Source organism: Panthera onca, chromosome B3 (assembly GCF_046562875.1).
Source record: "Panthera onca isolate mPanOnc1 chromosome B3, mPanOnc1 haplotype 2, whole genome shotgun sequence".
In the NCBI taxonomy this organism is placed as follows: Eukaryota; Metazoa; Chordata; class Mammalia; order Carnivora; family Felidae; genus Panthera; species Panthera onca.
The window spans coordinates 7543775-7561411 of record NC_138344.1 but is presented as its reverse complement, the minus strand read 5'-3'; the positions used below and the strand labels follow the sequence as shown (position 1 = coordinate 7561411).

Below are 17637 nucleotides of genomic sequence, written 5' to 3'. Positions count from 1 at the left end.
AGGGAGGTACGGACACAGATCTATCGGAAACCGTCAAATGAATTGTCAGCAAAAGGGAAGGAGAGGGAGGAGGGGATTAACTTAAAACCAAGCGTGGTCAGAGAAACTGGAAACACTCCATTTTGCTGCGGCCTCCGCTGAACCGAGGAAGGGAAGGGAGTCAAATATTCAGGGGCTTGGGCCTTGGATTGTCACGGAATAGCAGAACAGCCTCATCTAGGGAAGGGCACAGCCACTAGGGTCACTGGGATGGGGGGAAAGGGGCCGGAGGGAAAGCGTTCTCAGAACCTGCATTGCTAAGGGATACCAGAGGGCCACTTCTAACCCTAGGAGCTGGAATTCTATAGGTTGCCTTGACCATACCCGCGGGGGTGGCGGGGGGGGGGGGGGTAGGGCTGGGAGCGGAGCATTATTCTTCCAAGCCTGCCAGCTCTCTCTCATTGACTTTTGGTCTCATTTCACCGGCTCGGTGGAAATTTAGGAAATAATGGCTGTTCTCGCAGCCTTATCGTAACTCCAAGTCTTACAGAGGATAAAAACGCCCTGGAGGAATGACAATGGCGGCCACTTGCACGACAGCTCAGCTCCTTTCCGGCCACGCTGCCATAGACTGAATTAGGAGATCCAGAGACGGGGGTGTTCCTGATCAAATCTCCAGATGGAGGTTTCTCAATCAACCCCAGATTATAATAATGTCTGTGAAATAACGTCTGTCTAGAGTGTGTGTGTGTGTGTGTGTGTGCGTGCGCATGTGTGTGCGCGTGCGAGCACGCACGTGCAGACAAGACAGGAGCAAGCCTATCTTCTCATGAAAGCTACAGGCAGGTATGTGAAGGGCACAATGGACAGCTGGATGTTGGGGACGTGATGGGGGCAGACTGAGCTGGTTGCGCGGAGACTCTCCCCTCCTCATTCCTGGATCACGTGATGCTCAAAACACAGTGGAGTAATCTGGACACTGGGAGCTCTCCATCTGTAGGGAGCGGGGTCACATTTGTGAAGACGGAGGGAAACTTCTTTGTCTGTGACATCATGTTTAGAGAGAGGCTCAGCTTCAGGATGAGAGGTTTCTGCGATAGCTTCCCCGTGCTAACCAGGGACGAGGGCTCTCTTGGGTCTGAGGTGGAAGGGAAGGCAGGCCACGGGTCTGGGCAGCCTGCCTGGGAGGTGTGGGACACCACTGTTCCTGTCCAGGTTGTGGTCCCTCTCTTGCTTCTCCCACACCCTTCGCCTCGGCCCTATGACATGTCCTCCCTGGAAGACTCCTCTGACCTAAGGGATTTTTAGTACCAATCCCACACTGGGCACCTACTCATCCCCCAGTCCTCTGGGACATACTGGAGACTCCACGTGGTCTTAAGATCTGAAGAATCAAAACTGGTTGGGGGTGGGGCCTGTACTGCATACAAAGACGTCAAAGGAGGTAACTCACCATGTGACCTTGGGTAAGCCACTTCCCCACTCTGGACCTCGGGCTCCTCATATATATAGTGAGTTGATGAGACTAGATGATCTCTATTGTCCTTCAAGTTTAATATCCCATGATTGTCTATGTTTGAAAAGACCCCTGGCAGAAGAGGCAGACACGGGGGAATTAATGGTCAGTATTGAGCCCCAAGCACAGAAACAAGGGGAAGTATTTTTCATGTGCACGATGCCAGAAGCAGAAGCCAGGTGTTCCCCGATCCGTAGTCAACACTTGCTTTACCTAGAGGGGCACCTGGTTCATCTCATGCATACGGTCTACAGACACTGTCCTCACAGTATCACACAGGAGCATTCAAGAACTGCGCCAGGGGGTCAGGGAAGGTTTGCCGTCCCCATGAACTCTGTCCAACCCCCTCCCTAACATCCTTGCCCCCCACCCCCAATCCTCCTTCTTGGACCAGAGCAACCTGAACGTGTGCCCATCATTGCTCTTCTGGATGCCATTCCCACGGCTGGAAGGAGGATTCTTATCACTTAGGTAATGGCCCTGCAAGTCCCAAGACCCTCTTTCTGTTCCCTTCTTTCTCCAAGAAAAAATTCAGCTAATCTCTAAGAGGAAAACAACTTCATAAGCGGGGGAGGACGAGGAGATGGGGCATGGGGCGGTGGCGAGTTTGGTCCCTCAAAAATCTTTCCTGCCTGAGTTAGGGCATAAACAGTTGGAACGATAAATGCTGTTGGTTCAGTAGACCCAAGGACTACAACTCCTATGAAAGGCTTATCGTTATAGCTGGAGAGTGAAATCTCCTTTGGAGGCCATGCAGCATCATGGGTCCTGGAAGGCTCCATGTTGGATCCATTAAAGGCAGGGGCCAAGCCTGCCTAAGCCTCTGCCAAGGTCCCTGAAGCTGCCTCCGTGAACATGAGCCTTTTCCCATATTAGCCGGGATCTGAAGTTTGTTTTCTCTGGAACTCTTTCCCAGGTGGAGCCTTTCCAAGATTCTAAGTGCTGAATCCTGATAGCATAGGAGGCACTGCTCCAAGATCCTCTATTCCTCCCCCTCTTGCTCTGAGCAGCCCTGGAGCAGGAAGGAAAAGGCATCTGCTTGGGGGAGGGCAGGGGAGACCGGGACCACCGTGGACACTGACTGGGAAAAGCACAGATGGATGCAGGGAGGGCCGAGGAGGGGCAAAGCCACCTCCAAAGAAGGCCTTGCTCACTGTGCCCCCACGGACCCCCGTGTGTCTAACCTTTTCCTCCATCTGGTGACTGCTCTACACAAAGTCGTGCAGCATAGAGTTCACTGTGGGCGCTCCATAACTCAGAACAGAGCCTGGTCTTCAGGGACTGTCTGGTATAGGTTTCCTGAGAAGGGAGCCAGAGACTCTGGGATAGTTTGGGGAAGGAAGGGGCGCTGGGAACGCAGGCTGGGGGAGAAGGGGCGCTGAGGACCCACAGTACTGGATGAAAGGACCGGAGCCAATCCCCCCGGGCTAAAAGCAGGTCAAATCTTCAAGGGCAAGTGGTTCAATATTCACTGCAGCAGAGAAGGGAGGGTTCCAACGGCTGTGCAACACGGAAGGGGGCCTAGACCTTCAAGCCTCTCCACTTTTCTGACAGCCTCACAGATCCCAATCATCTGTCCCTCTCTGTGGTCTCACCACGGCCCCAGGGCCGACCCCTGGCCTTGGCGACCTAGGGCCCCCAGCTTTCTGGCACCTGCCAGCGAGAACTTCCTTGCATCTCCTCTGCCTACACACTCCTCACATGGCTTCGGATTCTCCCGGCCTCCTTTTCTGTCCCTGCTTCCTTTTGTTATGTGACATGATAATTTCGTTACCTAACTCCATAAAGTGGTTTAGGTTGTGGCCTTGATAAAAGGCCCAATACCGAATGGAGCTCTATTGGATTATTTTCCAACATTTCCTCTTCGAATGTATTTGTTTGTCATCTTCAAGTTGCTACATCACACGAGTGCTTCGCACTTATATTGAGAGAAGCACTTTATACTCAACAGTGGGCTGAAATACACAGGAGTCCTGGCGCTGAGGTCATGGGTGCCTTGGTAGGGAACTGGAGGCCCAGAGCAATTCAGATCCTTGTCCAGAGAGAGAGACAGAGACAGAGACAGAGAGCAGGAGGGGACAACAGGACAGATGGAAGGGCAAGAAGCCTGCTCTGCACCGCACCCCAGCCAGGGGGTATTGTCTCCATAGCCTCCTCACTTTTCCCAAGGGGTAAGAAGAGGTGAGAGGTTTTGAACCATGCTGCAGGAAGGCACGGACTGAAGAAGGGAGCTGTAACATGTCCAGCTGTAACAACCCTACCACCAGATGCATCACTGAGCGCCTTGGCATCCAAAGACATTTGTAAGTTAGGGACAGTGCCAGGTGATGCCTATGGCTAATTCAGTATCGCCCAGCATCCTTAAAGGGCTGATGTTATTAACTCCATTTTAAATGTGGGAATACTAAGGCTCGATAATATATTTAAAAAACAAGCAAACCAACCAAGTTCACTTGTGGCAGAATCTGATGCTGACCCAAGCTCTACACAACCCCAAAGTCCTTATACATAACTACTTTGCAGTATGGCTTCCATTTATTGAAAATCAATATTCAGGGAAAAGAGGCTGAGATGGAGGTCAAGGCAGCAGTGGTGGGGACATTCTGCAGGGGAGGCAGGACTTTATATATGGCTCCCTCTACAAGACCCAGACGGAGGACAGGAGTCATGTTTCCTCACTAACAGCTTCCCTGGCCAGGGAGAGGAGCGTCCCATGCCCGCCCCTGCCCTCCTCCAGCAGGTGCCTGGTCTAACCTTACCCCAGGCTGCTTCATCTTCTGCACTGCCCTTACAGTAACACTTTGCATGGCCTAGGACCTTCCAAGTAAGGAATCCCAAACTGTGTCTACACATGGACTCCTTCATTTTGATGGCACTTCCGTGAGTTCAGCTCAGGAAGGATGAAAAGTAAACCTGATGAAAGAGAGATGGTAATGAGTTTGGAGAGAAGAGCAGTTACCCAGAATATTGTTACGCCCATAGCAAGAGTGTGAAGTATCTGAGAATACCCCTAGGAAGCCAAGCATGGTGCCCAGGAGAACTCTCTCCCCAGCACCCTCCCCTAGGCCACTATGTAAACAAGAAGGGACAGGAACGAGTGCATTATGGTAAAGAAAAGCTCCACCACAGGTCTCTCTTTCTGCATTTCCTGCTTGTGTGGGGTCATGGAAAGAAGGTCACCAGGGAGTCCTACTGGTCCCTGGGATAGGACCTTTGTCCTGCACCTTTGGCTCCTGATGTGGCCACCGCTCTGTCTTCAACCTATGTTCTTTCTTCTCCTGCCATGAGATGCAACAGAAGGCCGGTAGCAATGACCCAGGTGGGTGGGACTCAAATGCCTTGGCTTGCCGTCCATGATACAGCTTGCTTAAAATTCTCCTCTCTCTTCTTCTTTTATTCTGAGGTTGCAAACCTAACCTATAGGCCATATGTGGCTCCAGGACGTGTCTTTTTTCGGCACAATTTCTTTTTAAAATTTTTTTACTTAGTTGCCAACATTTAAAACTCGGGAGATTTCACATTTAAAATTTCCACATTTCTAGCTTCCCTTGAAAATCCAAGAGTGCTGGCAATGCTGGGCCAGCTATTTCTGCACAGTGACAATCAAGAGCAACATGGCAGCCACTCAATTTAGACAGGGCACGTGTTCTCTGCTTTTCCATGCACTCTACCACTCCCTGTTACCGTCTACCTGGCCCCTCGACTTATTTTCAATACCTGCATGGTTTGTCTTAGCGTTTGCTACTCTACAGTGAACACAAAGCCAGCACTAGGTTATGGGCTGTGCACTAAAGGCCAGGAAATGCCATCTCAGCCAAGCCTTGCTATCTGTCCCTGTAATGACCAGACTATGCTCCCTCTAGTCATGGCTTAACACCTACATCCAAGGGACAAACCTATCTCAGAAGGCAGAGGCAGTTCAGGAACCCAACCGCACGGGTAAGAGGGCATCGTGTTTGGAAATAAAATTCCCAGTGAGAAAACGTGCCGAAGACTGCGCACAACGCCGCTGTTGGGGAGAAGGTGGCACTACAGCACCGTCACTGGCTGTGTGTTCCACGCTGCTTACACGTATAAGGCACCTGATCAAACGCTGTCAAGTGCCAGCTATCAGGCCTCTTCACACAGCCACTCCATTCCACGGGACATGATCTGACCCAAGTATCCCCATATCCTTACGCTGACAAACATGCTACAAAGGGTCCCACAGGCTGCTCAAATGTACTTGGCTGCTGAACTGAAACGTCCCTCTTGTACATTTCCTGGCTAAGAGTGTGGAACGGAGATTCCCCAACGTCAGTATGCAGTGCCTCTTCTCGTAAAGCTGCCTCAGTACAACCCGGAAAATAAACGATGAGACCTCCCTGGCCCATGTGCAGAGTCTGGTTCCAGTTGTGTGCAGATATTCTGAGGGAGGGGGCTGAGGCTGAATGTACCCCAAATGTGGCTTAGCGCATAGAATCATGCCCAAAGGAAGTCAGTGGGAGGGCATCCACACCTGGGTGATGCAAAAGGGCACAGAACATTGAGATCCTCAGATGACAGCAAGAGGCTAGCCCCTGATGGAAGCTTGAGCACTCTGTGACTCTTCCCTGATGGGTATTTTCAAGGCTTGCACTCAGAAGCAGGAGGATGTGCCTGGGGGCTCCATCCCTGGCATCAGGAAGATTGCCCCAACAATAAGTGCATCTTGGCTGAAAGGGGTGAATGTTAGTCCCAGAGAAAGGGAAATTTCTTCCACTCTAAGACGTGGATGAAGTGACCATTTAAAATCCAAATACTCCATAAGCCATGGAGTAAAATTAGTCATATGTCCACCATTCTCAAAATTAACCATATAAGGGACGACCTGTAACGGCAGAACGTCGCCTTCTCTTGTTGAGCTGAGAGGAGAGGGAGCCTCAGGTGTTGAGAACCGTTATCCTCATCCCTCCCCTTCCACTCCCTGAACTTCAAGATGGCTGTCTTTACATTCAGCACATTTTTCCCTTTCTTGACTTTTTAATCTTTTCAATTGTTTGAAATATTCACGAAGTATAGACAAGAGCAAAACTATGTGCTCACCACCCAGTATCAACAACTGACAATATTCTGGTATCTTCTTCCCAAATTTTGAGAGAAATAATACATCACAGCTATGGGTCTGAACACAAGAGCCTGTCCACGATCCTGCTCTGCCTTTATCCCAAACCAGAGTTAACCACTTCCCTGAAATAGATGATCATTTCTAAGCACCTCTGAATAATTTTGCTACTAGGTATATCTTGATACACACATCACAGCATTATTTTGCCTCAACAAGGGACGTTTTCTAGATTTATCTATGTGGATCTATGTTGATCCAGGTAGCTTTCATTAATTTTAACTGATGTAGTTTACCATGTGACCATACTGCAAATCATTTATCTGTTCTACCAACTGCCATTTGTTTCCATTTTCTCATTATTCTTTTAAAAGTTGCAATAAATATTATTGCACAAGTCTCTTCATGTGAGTGTGGGAGAGTTTCTCTAGAGCAGCAGTTGGCAAACTTTTCCCACATAGGGACAGACAATGAATATTTTAGGCTTTATACAAATCATCAAATCTGTTGCCACTACTAAATTCTGCCATTGCAGTCTGAAGGCAGTCACAGACAACACATAAACAAATAACCATGTTCCAATAAAACTTTATTTACAAAAATAGATGGGAGCCACTTTTGGCCACTGGCCCAAAGGCCACCATTGGCCAACCTCTACTCTAGAGGTTTGTTACTCAAAGTGTGGGCATGTGGACCACCAGCAGCAGCAGCTGGGAATTTGGTAAAAATGGAAAATCTTACATCCCCCTAAATCAACATCTGCATTCTAACAAGCTCTTTAGGTGATGTGTGTGCAAAAAAAAAAAAAAAAAAAAAAAAAAAATATATTTGAGAAGAATGGCTTTAGAGGATTTCCTTATAATTTAGTGCATATAAATCCTTCAGTGTATTCTTTCATGTTTCCCCAAAGTGATGGTACTAACTCATATTTCCAGAATCACTAAACAGGTGAACTTCTTGCCCTGTTATCTCCATATCAGATATTATTTCATGTGTGATAGATGTTATCTCCTTAAGGTTTTAAGGTGTATTTCCCTGATTACTACTCAGGTTGTGTATCATATACAATGTGTGTGTGTGTGTGTGTGTGTGTGTGTGTGTGTGTGTGTTAGATAGATTGATAGATATGTAAAGTATATATCTGTATCTATAAATAGATCTGTAAATTGTGTGTGCTATATACACACACACACACACACACACACACACACACACATATAGGTTGTTGGTCTTTTGATTTGTAGGAGTTTGTTTATTCTGTCTACAAATTCTCTGTTGGATACATGGGTTGGAATTATATTCCTCTAGTCTATGGTTTGTCTTTTAACTTAGTATATGGCATCTTATATAGATTTGTTTTTAAATTCATGTAGTCAAATGGATTAATCTTTCACTTTACGATATTTATAATCTGTATCTTAAGATTCTCCCTCCTCAAAGTCAAATTATATCATCTTTGCTTTTACATTTAAAAATCTACCCTAGAGAAGAACTGCAAATAATTGATGTAGAGACTCCTCACTGAAGGAGGTAGAGCTTCAGTCCCCACTCTGAGTATGTGCTTTGCTTATTAGGTTAATTTCAAAGAAAATGGTAAAGGGGGAAAGTAACTTTATAGTGGAGAGGGCACCTGGGTGGCTCAGTCAGTTAAGTGTCTGACTTTGACTCAGGTCATAATCTCGTGGTTCAGGAGTTCAAGCCCCACGTGGGGCTCTCTGCTGTCGGTACAGAGCCCACTTCAGATCCTCTCTCCCCTTTCCTCTCTGCCCCTAACCACCCCTTTCATGTGTGTGTGTGTGAGCGCGTACACACACACACACACACACTCTCTCTCTCTCAAAAGTAAACATTAAAAGAAAAAACTTTACAGTGGAGAATCTTGGCAAACAGTGCCTCAGCCAGGTGACTGAAGTGAGCCTCATCAGTGACAACATGTGATCACTGTGATGTGATGTGATGTGATGTGATGTGATGTGATGAAAATGGCACTTACCTCTGTGATCTTTCTTCCTAAAACCCATACCCCAATTGACAAGTCTAAATTGGAAGACATTCTGCATAGAATCTGACCAGTGCTCCTCAAAACTGTCAAGGTAATCAAGGACAAGGAAAGTCTGAGAAACTGTCATAGATCGGATGAGGCAAAGAAAACATGATAACTGAATATAATGTGGTATTCTGGATGGGATCATGGAGCAGAAAAAAAAAATGGGGAAAAACCAGTGAATCAGAATAAAGTATTGAGTTTAGTTAACAGCAATGTACTGATTCTGGTTTCTTAGTTGTGACAAATGTATCATGGCAATACAGGATGATTACAACAGGGGAAGCTGTATAAGGGAGTTCTCTGTACTATCATTACAATTCTCTGTATATCTAACTATTAAAAAAAAAACCTTTTTGAAACAAACAGTTCTACTTTTAAACTTCAACCAGAATTTACAACTTATTTTGTGACTGATATGAGGTGATAATAGAACTTTATTTTTCCCCTTGTGGTTTTACATTATCGTTCTTCCCTTTCATACTGATTTGCAGTGACATATCAAAAATACACACTTACCCACACATCTGTCTAGATTTATGTAACTACATACATAGGTGTATGTATGTATGTTTTCTAAGTACTTAAAAAAATATTATACTTTGGCCTCTTTGTCTCTGCTGTCTTAATTACTGTAACTTTATAATGTCCTTTTGTCTACTGTAACAAATCTCCTCAATCTTTACCTTCTTTTTTAAAAAAATACCCTAGGTATGGTCTTTAATTCTTTCATATGAATTACAGAATAAGCTTATCAAGCAAGTGCCTTCAAAAACCCTGCTGGGATTTTTTACTGTATTTAATTTACAGAGTTGAGGGTGAATCAACAACTTTATTATATCAGTTCTTCCTACTCATGATGAAGATATATGCTCCATTTACTATTCTTCTATTATTAATAATGTTTTATATTTTTCCATAAAATCTTGCATATCTTTGTGAGACTTATACTTTTTCAGAGCTTCATTTTTTTAGTTTTATTCCATTTTTGCTACTGTAAATGAGACTTGTTTTCACATAAATTTTCTAATGGTGTTTAGGGAATATATTGATTTTTGTTTATTGATCTTATATTTGGAATTCTGAACTCTCCAGTTAGTTCTATAGTTTTCTGATGTTCTCTGTAGGGTGATCATAGCATTCATGATTAGGAGAGTCACCAGTCCTTCTAAGTCTTGTATTTCTTTTCTTGCCTTATTGCATTGGCTATGATCACGAGAATATTGCTGAATAAAGGTCATGATAACCAGCATCCTTATCATTAGATTTGTTTCCATGTGTTTCATGCTTTTCGATTGCAGTTCATTTTAAGTAGGATTTTTTTTTCCTTTTTCATTCACTCATCACTGTCCAATGTTGTTGTTTTTGTTGTTGTTATTGCTGTTCTTACTATTGTTTCCACTTGGGCCCTTACAACATCAATTTTAAACTAGTCTTATGATGACGGCTTGGGGCCCCTACACAGTAGTACTAGGGATATAGCAGAACAGTCTTCAGATACTTGGGCAGCTTAACTTAGTTCATCATCTCAAAGGCTGCATCTTTATCCTCTCTCCCCTACTTCTTAGGCTCAGAGATTCCTATTTCCTGTCTCACAGACAGGAAATGACAACATTATTTTTTCAGACTCTCTTCATCAGTGTGAAAGTTTGTCCTCAGCCCATGACTCCAAGCAGTAAATCTAATCCCCTAACAATTTGGAGCACTGTAGTTCTGCAGATCCTTTCAGAGCTAAATTCCCATACCTACTTTCTGCCTCTAGACTTAAAAGCCCAGCATGAGGATGGATGTAGCTCTGCTCATCATCTTTTATTTCTGTACTATTTCTGGTCTACCAGGTTATTTATCTTGTTTAGGGGAAGAGGCTAGCTATGTCTTTTTAAGTTTTTATGTCACTGTTTCATGTTTTGAGCAAGGGAGATGCACTAAGCCATGAACTCATTACACCATCTTGATCAGAACCCGATTATTTTTCTTCCTTTCCACATTAGAGAAAACATGTATTTTCCTTGTTTCCAAAGCCAACCATTTATATGATGCCTTCAATCCTATCTCCGACTTCCTTCTTCAGGTATTTCCTACCCCTGCCATCTTCCTTCTCTCCTGTTCTATTCCCCTTTCTGCAGAAATCTATATATGGTCACCTCTATCTTTTGGTATGTACACACCTATCAAACCCAGCCTCACACTCCCAGACTCACAACCAAGTAAATGATGGAGCACTGTCCTCCACTTTACCATACATACCATTTACTGTCATTCCATATCCTTAGTTCTTTTGGGCACCAACATGTTGCATAATTTGATCCCAACTATAACCCCCACTGCCACACAGATCACTCATGCTTAACTTTCCATAACCTAAGCTCTCTTCCCTCCAGAGAAACTACTCTCTTTGAAGATCACCAGTGATTACTCCATAACCAGATTTTCTCCGTTCCTTTTTAGCTTGATCATTCCACACATGTGGCACCTTGACCACCCCATATCCCTTATGACATTTACATTTACAACACTGTGCCATTCTGCTCATCTTCCTACCTTCTATTCCCTCTCTTTCTGTTGGCTTCTCTTCCTCCACCTGTGCCTACTGTGGTTTCCTCATGCTCTAATCCCTGACTACTCAAAGTGTGGTTCTTATGGGGCACATGGGTGGCTCAGTTAGTTAAGTGACCGATTCTTGGTTTCGGCTGAGGTCATGATCTCGCAGTTTTGTGAGGTCAAGCCCTGTGTTTGGCTCTGCACTGGCAGCACAGAGCCTGCTTATAATTCTCTGTCTCCTTCTCTCTCTTCCCCTCCCCCACTCACATGGTCTCTGTCTCTCTCAAAATAAACGTTAAAAAAAAAAAAGTGTGGTTCTTAGACCAGCAATAGCAGCATCACCTGAGAGTTTGCTAGAAATGAAGAATCTCAGGCTCTATTCCAAACCTGAGTCAGAATCTGCACTTAACTTCTCTGCCATGTTGAAACCCAGGAAGGATGCATGTGCAACATCTCTCCCTATTTTCCCACCTGACAGATCAGAGTTTTAGAGAATAGAAAAGTTGTTTTTTAGAACCGTGTGATATGACTCGTGTGTATGTGAATCTGTATAACAATATGCCACATTATTTTGAGGTTCTACAATAGTATCTTGGCATTTGCGAGGAATTTCTTCTTCCAAAAACTTTAAATAATGATTATGTTAGCCTCAAAATATCTTGGTGAGGTAAGGAAAGAAAAAAAATTATCATCTTAGCATCAGTGCCTCCTACCCCTGACTTGACTATGTGGCCCTCCCAGAACCAAGGTCTTCAACTCTGTCTGGTACCCCAAGGCGCCTGACTTTCCTCAGGGTCGTGACCATATTGTTTAAGATCCAATGAGCAAAAAGAAAATGCCAGAGTCTAGCAGGAAATGTAATCAACAAAGTCCAAATCCCTGGGCGGTATCAATTTTAAGAAGATTATTTTAGAGTAGGGTATGGCTAATAGGATCAGAGGGCTGGCGCATTCTAAATTTACAGCCCTATTAAATAACATAAACTTGTGAGTTGTTTTTCTGGCTCTGAATTTCTATGATTAGGGATGATAAAGAAGATATTGAAGATGATAATGGAGGAGAAGATGAAAAGAAGTCAGAAAAGGGCTCCACCATACATCTGTATAAAGCAACAGTTCTTAACCTATCTTGGGGTCCTCTTTAATTTCTTTAATCAAAGCATGCAGACACAGAGACATACAAGAAAGACTCATGCATTTTGGGCAGTGGAGGTATCACAATCTCCCTAAATACCCTAATTAACAGTGGCAGACACATGTTACACAGATCACAAAGCATCAGAACTTTGCAATGACAGACAACTGTGACAGACACTAGCAAAGAAAAACGCAAATCCCTGCTTCCACTGTGCTCCAAATCTCTAAATTGCTGACCCATGCTGAGGATCACCTATGCCCATGGGAAACTGTTCAGAACTGGAAAAAGGAAGTGGGAATACCAATAGAAATAAAACATAATAGGGATGCCTGGGTGGCTCGGTCAGTTAAGCGTCTGACTTTGGCTCAGGTCATGATCTCTTGGTTTGTGGGTTCGAGCCCCGTATCAGGCTCTGTGCTGACAGCTCAGAGCCTGGAGCCTGCTTCAGATTCTGTGTCTCCCTGTCTCTCTCTGCCCCTCCCCTGCTTGCGCTCTGACTTTCTCTCTCAAAAATAAATAAAATATTTTTTTAAAAAAGAAAGAAGACATAATTATTGCTCTAGACTAGAAGCTTAAAATCCAGTGCCAAATATGTAAGGGATACATCTTCTTAGGCTTACCTAGCACTAATTTTCCAAATATCTGAGTATCAATCTTCCAGGAGTCAAAAAAAAGGGGGGGGGGAAGTTTACAGTCAACCAGACTCCTAAAACAAATGATTAGATACGGGATATACTCTAGTGAGTGTCAAGAGACAGGTGCCCACCCACAGCTGAGGAGTTCAGTGAAGGAGTGATGACATGTGAAGGGAAAAGAGGTGGTAGAGATCGTCCCTAGGCAGAAATACGTAGTGGTGGGGGTAGCATTCCAAACGGTGGGAGCAGCTTAAGAAAAGTGCAGCAAGTGGGAGATTATTAAGGGTTTATCTGCGCCCCCCTTCCCCCCCCAAAAAAAAAAATAACCCTAGCACTTGAGAAGGTGACCTTATTTGGAAACAGAGTCTTTCAAGATGGTCAAGCTAAGAAGGTAAGGGCATAACGGCAGGCCCTAATCCAATATGACTGTGCCCTTATAAAAATGAGAAATTTGGAACACAGGTAGACACCCACACCCACCCACATCCACCCCCACCCCCCCCCCCCCACACACACACCATGTGAACAGGAAGGCAGAGACTGGCCTGACGTGTCTACAAGTAATGCCCAAGAGTGTCAGCAAAGTACCTGAAGCCAGGAAAGAGGCAAGGAACAGATCTTTCCCTAGCGTCTTCAGAGGGAGCCTGGCCCCAGCAACACCTTGGCCTTGGATTTCTGGCCCATGAGACAGTAAATGTTGTTCTAAGCTATCCAGTTAGTGGAACTGTGTTATATAAGCCTTAGCAAACTAAGACAGGGATGTCCTTCCAGAAAAGCACAGAGTATGATTCAGCTGGAACATAAAGCAGGAGTAAAGGAGAGATGGGCACAAGATCAGCAGGGGCAGTGGGAACTAGTACTGGGGACAACGTGTGAGTCACCTCACAAAAATGGGCCTTCAATCAAGTGATGGTGGTAGAGCTGCATGGTAGAGAGAATGGAGAAGCAGGGGCTGCTGTGAACTGATGACAGATAGCTGAGGACAGATGGATGGATAAATGAAGACAGACAGATGATGGATCAATAGATACAGCACGGGTGGATTCACGGATAAGAGATTTAGAGTAAACGATGGATCAGCAAATGACAATGGCCCCTCTACTTAATGTTAAAAATCAATTTCCAAATGTGGAATTCTGTTTCCCACTTTCAAAACAAGGTCACGTAGTTTTGGGAGAACAAATCTCCTGTAAAGTCATGGGAATTAGATACCTGGGGATAGAAGTATTCTAGGGAGCCCGGGGAGCCCCTGTCAGGCAGCCATGCTTGGCCTGTACTCGCCAGCTCAGTGTGATAGGGGTGTGGAGTGCCCCCACCCTTGGGACCTCAACCCTAGTGAAAGCCCTCCAGCCTTGGCTGAAACAGAAAGGACCTCTGGTCATAAAAGCAGTGCCAGGAGAGCAACGGGGCATTCCTAGAGGTTAACTACAGCGGGAGACTCAACCTCCTTGGAGCGGGTTGCATTTTTCAGTGAGGCTTGAAGGAGAAATAAGAATTCCAGGTGAGAAAATAGGAAGGAAAAGTTATTCCCAGCAGAAAGAACCATGTGAGTGATGGTCTTCGTGATGGTCTTCGACAAAATACATCTGAGGAAGTGCAAAGGGTTCTCATCAGGAAATAAATGGAGACGATTAGCATGGGGCAGATCTTGAAGGAACTTCAGGATCTTGGGTGACAGGTGAGTCTTGAAGGATTTGAAAGAAAGGATGGCCTGAGAGCAGATAAAGGTGAATGGAAAAGAGAGATATGTGGTGGTGGTCGGCAGGATAGGGCAGAGGCCAGCAAGCTTTTTCTGTCAAGGGCCAGATAGTAAATATTTCTGGCTTTACGGGTCTCTGTTGTAACTACTCAACTCTGCCGTTGAGTGAAAGCAGCCACAGACGACTGGTAATGAATGAGTGTGGCTGTGTTCCCATAAATTTTATTTATGGACACTGAAATTTGAATTTCATATCATTTTCATGTGTTACGAAAGATGATTCTTCTTTGGTATTTTTCCAACCATTTAAAAATATAAAAAACTTTCTTAGCTCTTATGCTGTACAAAAACAGGTGGTGGCCTAGATTGGGCCTGCACGCTGTATATAGTGTGTGGACCTCTGGGTTATAGGGTGACCCGTAACAGGCTGGATGCTGGTAAATCAGGGGTCTGGGCAGTGTCCGGTCTCTCCAGTGTGCCTGATGATATAGGGACAGTAGCAGCACTGGGGCACCTGCAAAGGAGCAGACCCGGGAGGGCAAGAGATCTATCAGCACACACCCACGAGACCATGCCTGCAACCCTTAAAGACAGTGTGGCAACACTGAGAATAGGAACTAGAAACCTTATGCCCTTGACTTTCCTTCATAAGACCTGAGGCAAGACACCTGCCATTAAATGATGCTCTTCAAGCCATTGCATTGCAGCACACAGAGTCATTCTCCGCTCCGAGCACTGTAGCGGAATTCATTCACAGCAGACCTGCTTCAGGTTTGATAAGATCAGTAAAAGAACAGAGACTAACACTGGGGCAACTTATTTCAGAGACTTTTGTGTATGTGGATGAATTCTTTGGGGGACTTCTGTGTGTCTATTATCCACCCCCCCTCCAAGCGCACTGGCTGCCTTAGGAGGCAGCACATGTCATTTCTATGCTCTAAACTATTATCACAGTCAACTCATTCGATGCTTTAGTGGCCCTGCTTCCTGTGCTTCAAATGAGGATGGGAGTAACTTTCGTGGTGGAGGAGCAAAGAGTAAAATACACCTGCCGTGAACGGTTAACACGGCAACACAGGAAAGGAGAATAAGCCCACCCTAAGTGTCACTTCTACTTCTGTGGTCAAGTTGTGGATCACACACAAGTGATATCAGCCCCCTGAGCTCGGTCTTTCCACTGTGTAATGGGGGTAATTAGGACGGCGGTAACCAAGGGGTTACAGGTATGTATGTGAAGTGCACAGCTCAGTGCCCGGCCACAATCAGCATGAATGAGATGCTAATTGCAGATGTGACCCATAGGCCATGTGCAATGACACAGCCACGCATGCCCTAAGAACAGAGAAGTGGCAAGGAGACACCTGCTTTGAACTATCTCTATTATAGAGTCCCCTAAAACTACAAATCCTTTAAAATCTCCAGGCAGTGATAGTGTAATTACAGCTCTATTCTTACCATCCCGTGTGACCCTTCTCAGGTTTATTATCCCACTAAGTCGACAAGCTCTGGAAGGTATTCCACCTGCAAATATACACCCAGACACCCAGATAGTTAAGAGGCACAATTTTTACATGAATGCTTTTGGGCATATTGCATGCTCTCAATTCCAAAAACACACCCCTCCCTGTTGTCATAATAGACTGCCCCAGGTTATGTAACCGCCAGGGCCCCCAAAGCATGTGAATGTGTGAACTGGTATCAGACTGTGCAAACAATAATGTTTTTACCCACTGCAATGACCTTACTCTTCTTCAAGTATCAAGTATGACCAAGTCTTACCTTTTTACAGTACTTTTTGATGGGTACATGTTCTTTAATGTCCAAGGGAAATACAGGAAATTGGGGTACCTTTCCTGCATAAGACACCTGGGGTCATGGTTTCTCCAGAGATGAGCATTAAGTATTCAGGTAAAACTGTATTCCTTCTGGACACTTGTAGAGACCCCAAAGCTCACATCATCCCCGTGCAATCTGTGTGAGTGGCAATAAAATGAAAACTAGATGGTCCGGCCCTGCAGGAGACGGAAGGGTCACCTATCACTCTGAGCTTCGATTTTTCGGCCCGTAAAATGGACAAGAGACTTTTACACCTTCTCCCTCACCAGGCCATTCTGAGCTTTAAGCAATATCATGTGGGAGTCTGCTTTGAAAGTTAAGAGTGAAGGATTTGGTAGCCTCAATGCTATTAAATTTGGGGCCCGACTGGCCCTGACTGTGCAAGGCTGTCCTCTGCATTGTTACGAGGTTTAGCAGCATCAACTCTACCCACTAGATATCAGTAGCATCCTCCACCCCCAGGACAACCCACTGTGTCTCCAGACATTCTCACAGGTCTGCTAGGGAGCCGAGTCACCCTGGTTGAGAACCACTGCCACAGTGTGTTCCACATCAGCAAGAGATTTCACTAACAACTTGCACTTCAGAAACTGGGGCCTCGGGACCCTTACTGCCAACCAGACTTCCATCTTTAATCATAACATATTCTGATGCTCCCCGAAGCCCGTGGACTGTTAACAAGGGCTGAGAATGTCAGAGCTGTGGACCATGTGGCTGCCTGAGCTATGGGGCAATGGCTGTGCCAGCAGAGTATTACTACACGGGGGGGACCCTGTGGGGTCCCACATGACACTGTGGGACCCAGGGTGGCAAACAAGCCATGCTGAACTTCAGGAGTAAGTTTTTTACAATCTTGTGAGTTCACATTCTGATGCATTTTTTAACACGTGTCAGTGCACTGCCAACCACCCCTTATTCGACCATATTAAAGGGTTTTTAATCACTTTTAACCAGAGTCATTCCTAGATGTCCAGAAACAGAAACCAGAGAAACTTCAATAACCATTATGCCGACCAAGAGCAATGCAGATTCCATCTGAGCAATCTCCCACTCAGCAATCATGCTAATTAAAGGCCCCCAGAAGAGTCAAGATAAAAATGTCAAATGAGATTTGTTCTGGACTTCAATGATTTACTGCCTCACATGATCAAGTTCCAATAAGCCTGG

The 17637-nt window shown here is 45.2% G+C and overlaps 1 protein-coding gene across 6 annotated transcripts in view; it reads right to left on the bottom strand.

Moving 5' to 3' along the window:
• Positions 1 to 17637, bottom strand: part of NTRK3 (neurotrophic receptor tyrosine kinase 3) — a 395937-nt gene that overhangs the window by 116518 nt on the left and 261782 nt on the right. Inside the window, exon 13 of one of the 6 annotated variants that reach the window (XM_060617701.3) lies at positions 1433 to 1567. The exons of the other annotated variants lie outside the window; for them this stretch is intronic. Within the exon in view, the coding sequence (XP_060473684.1) occupies positions 1433 to 1567 (135 nt within the window). The remainder of the gene's footprint in view (positions 1 to 1432; positions 1568 to 17637) is intronic. 6 annotated transcript variants of the gene reach the window in all.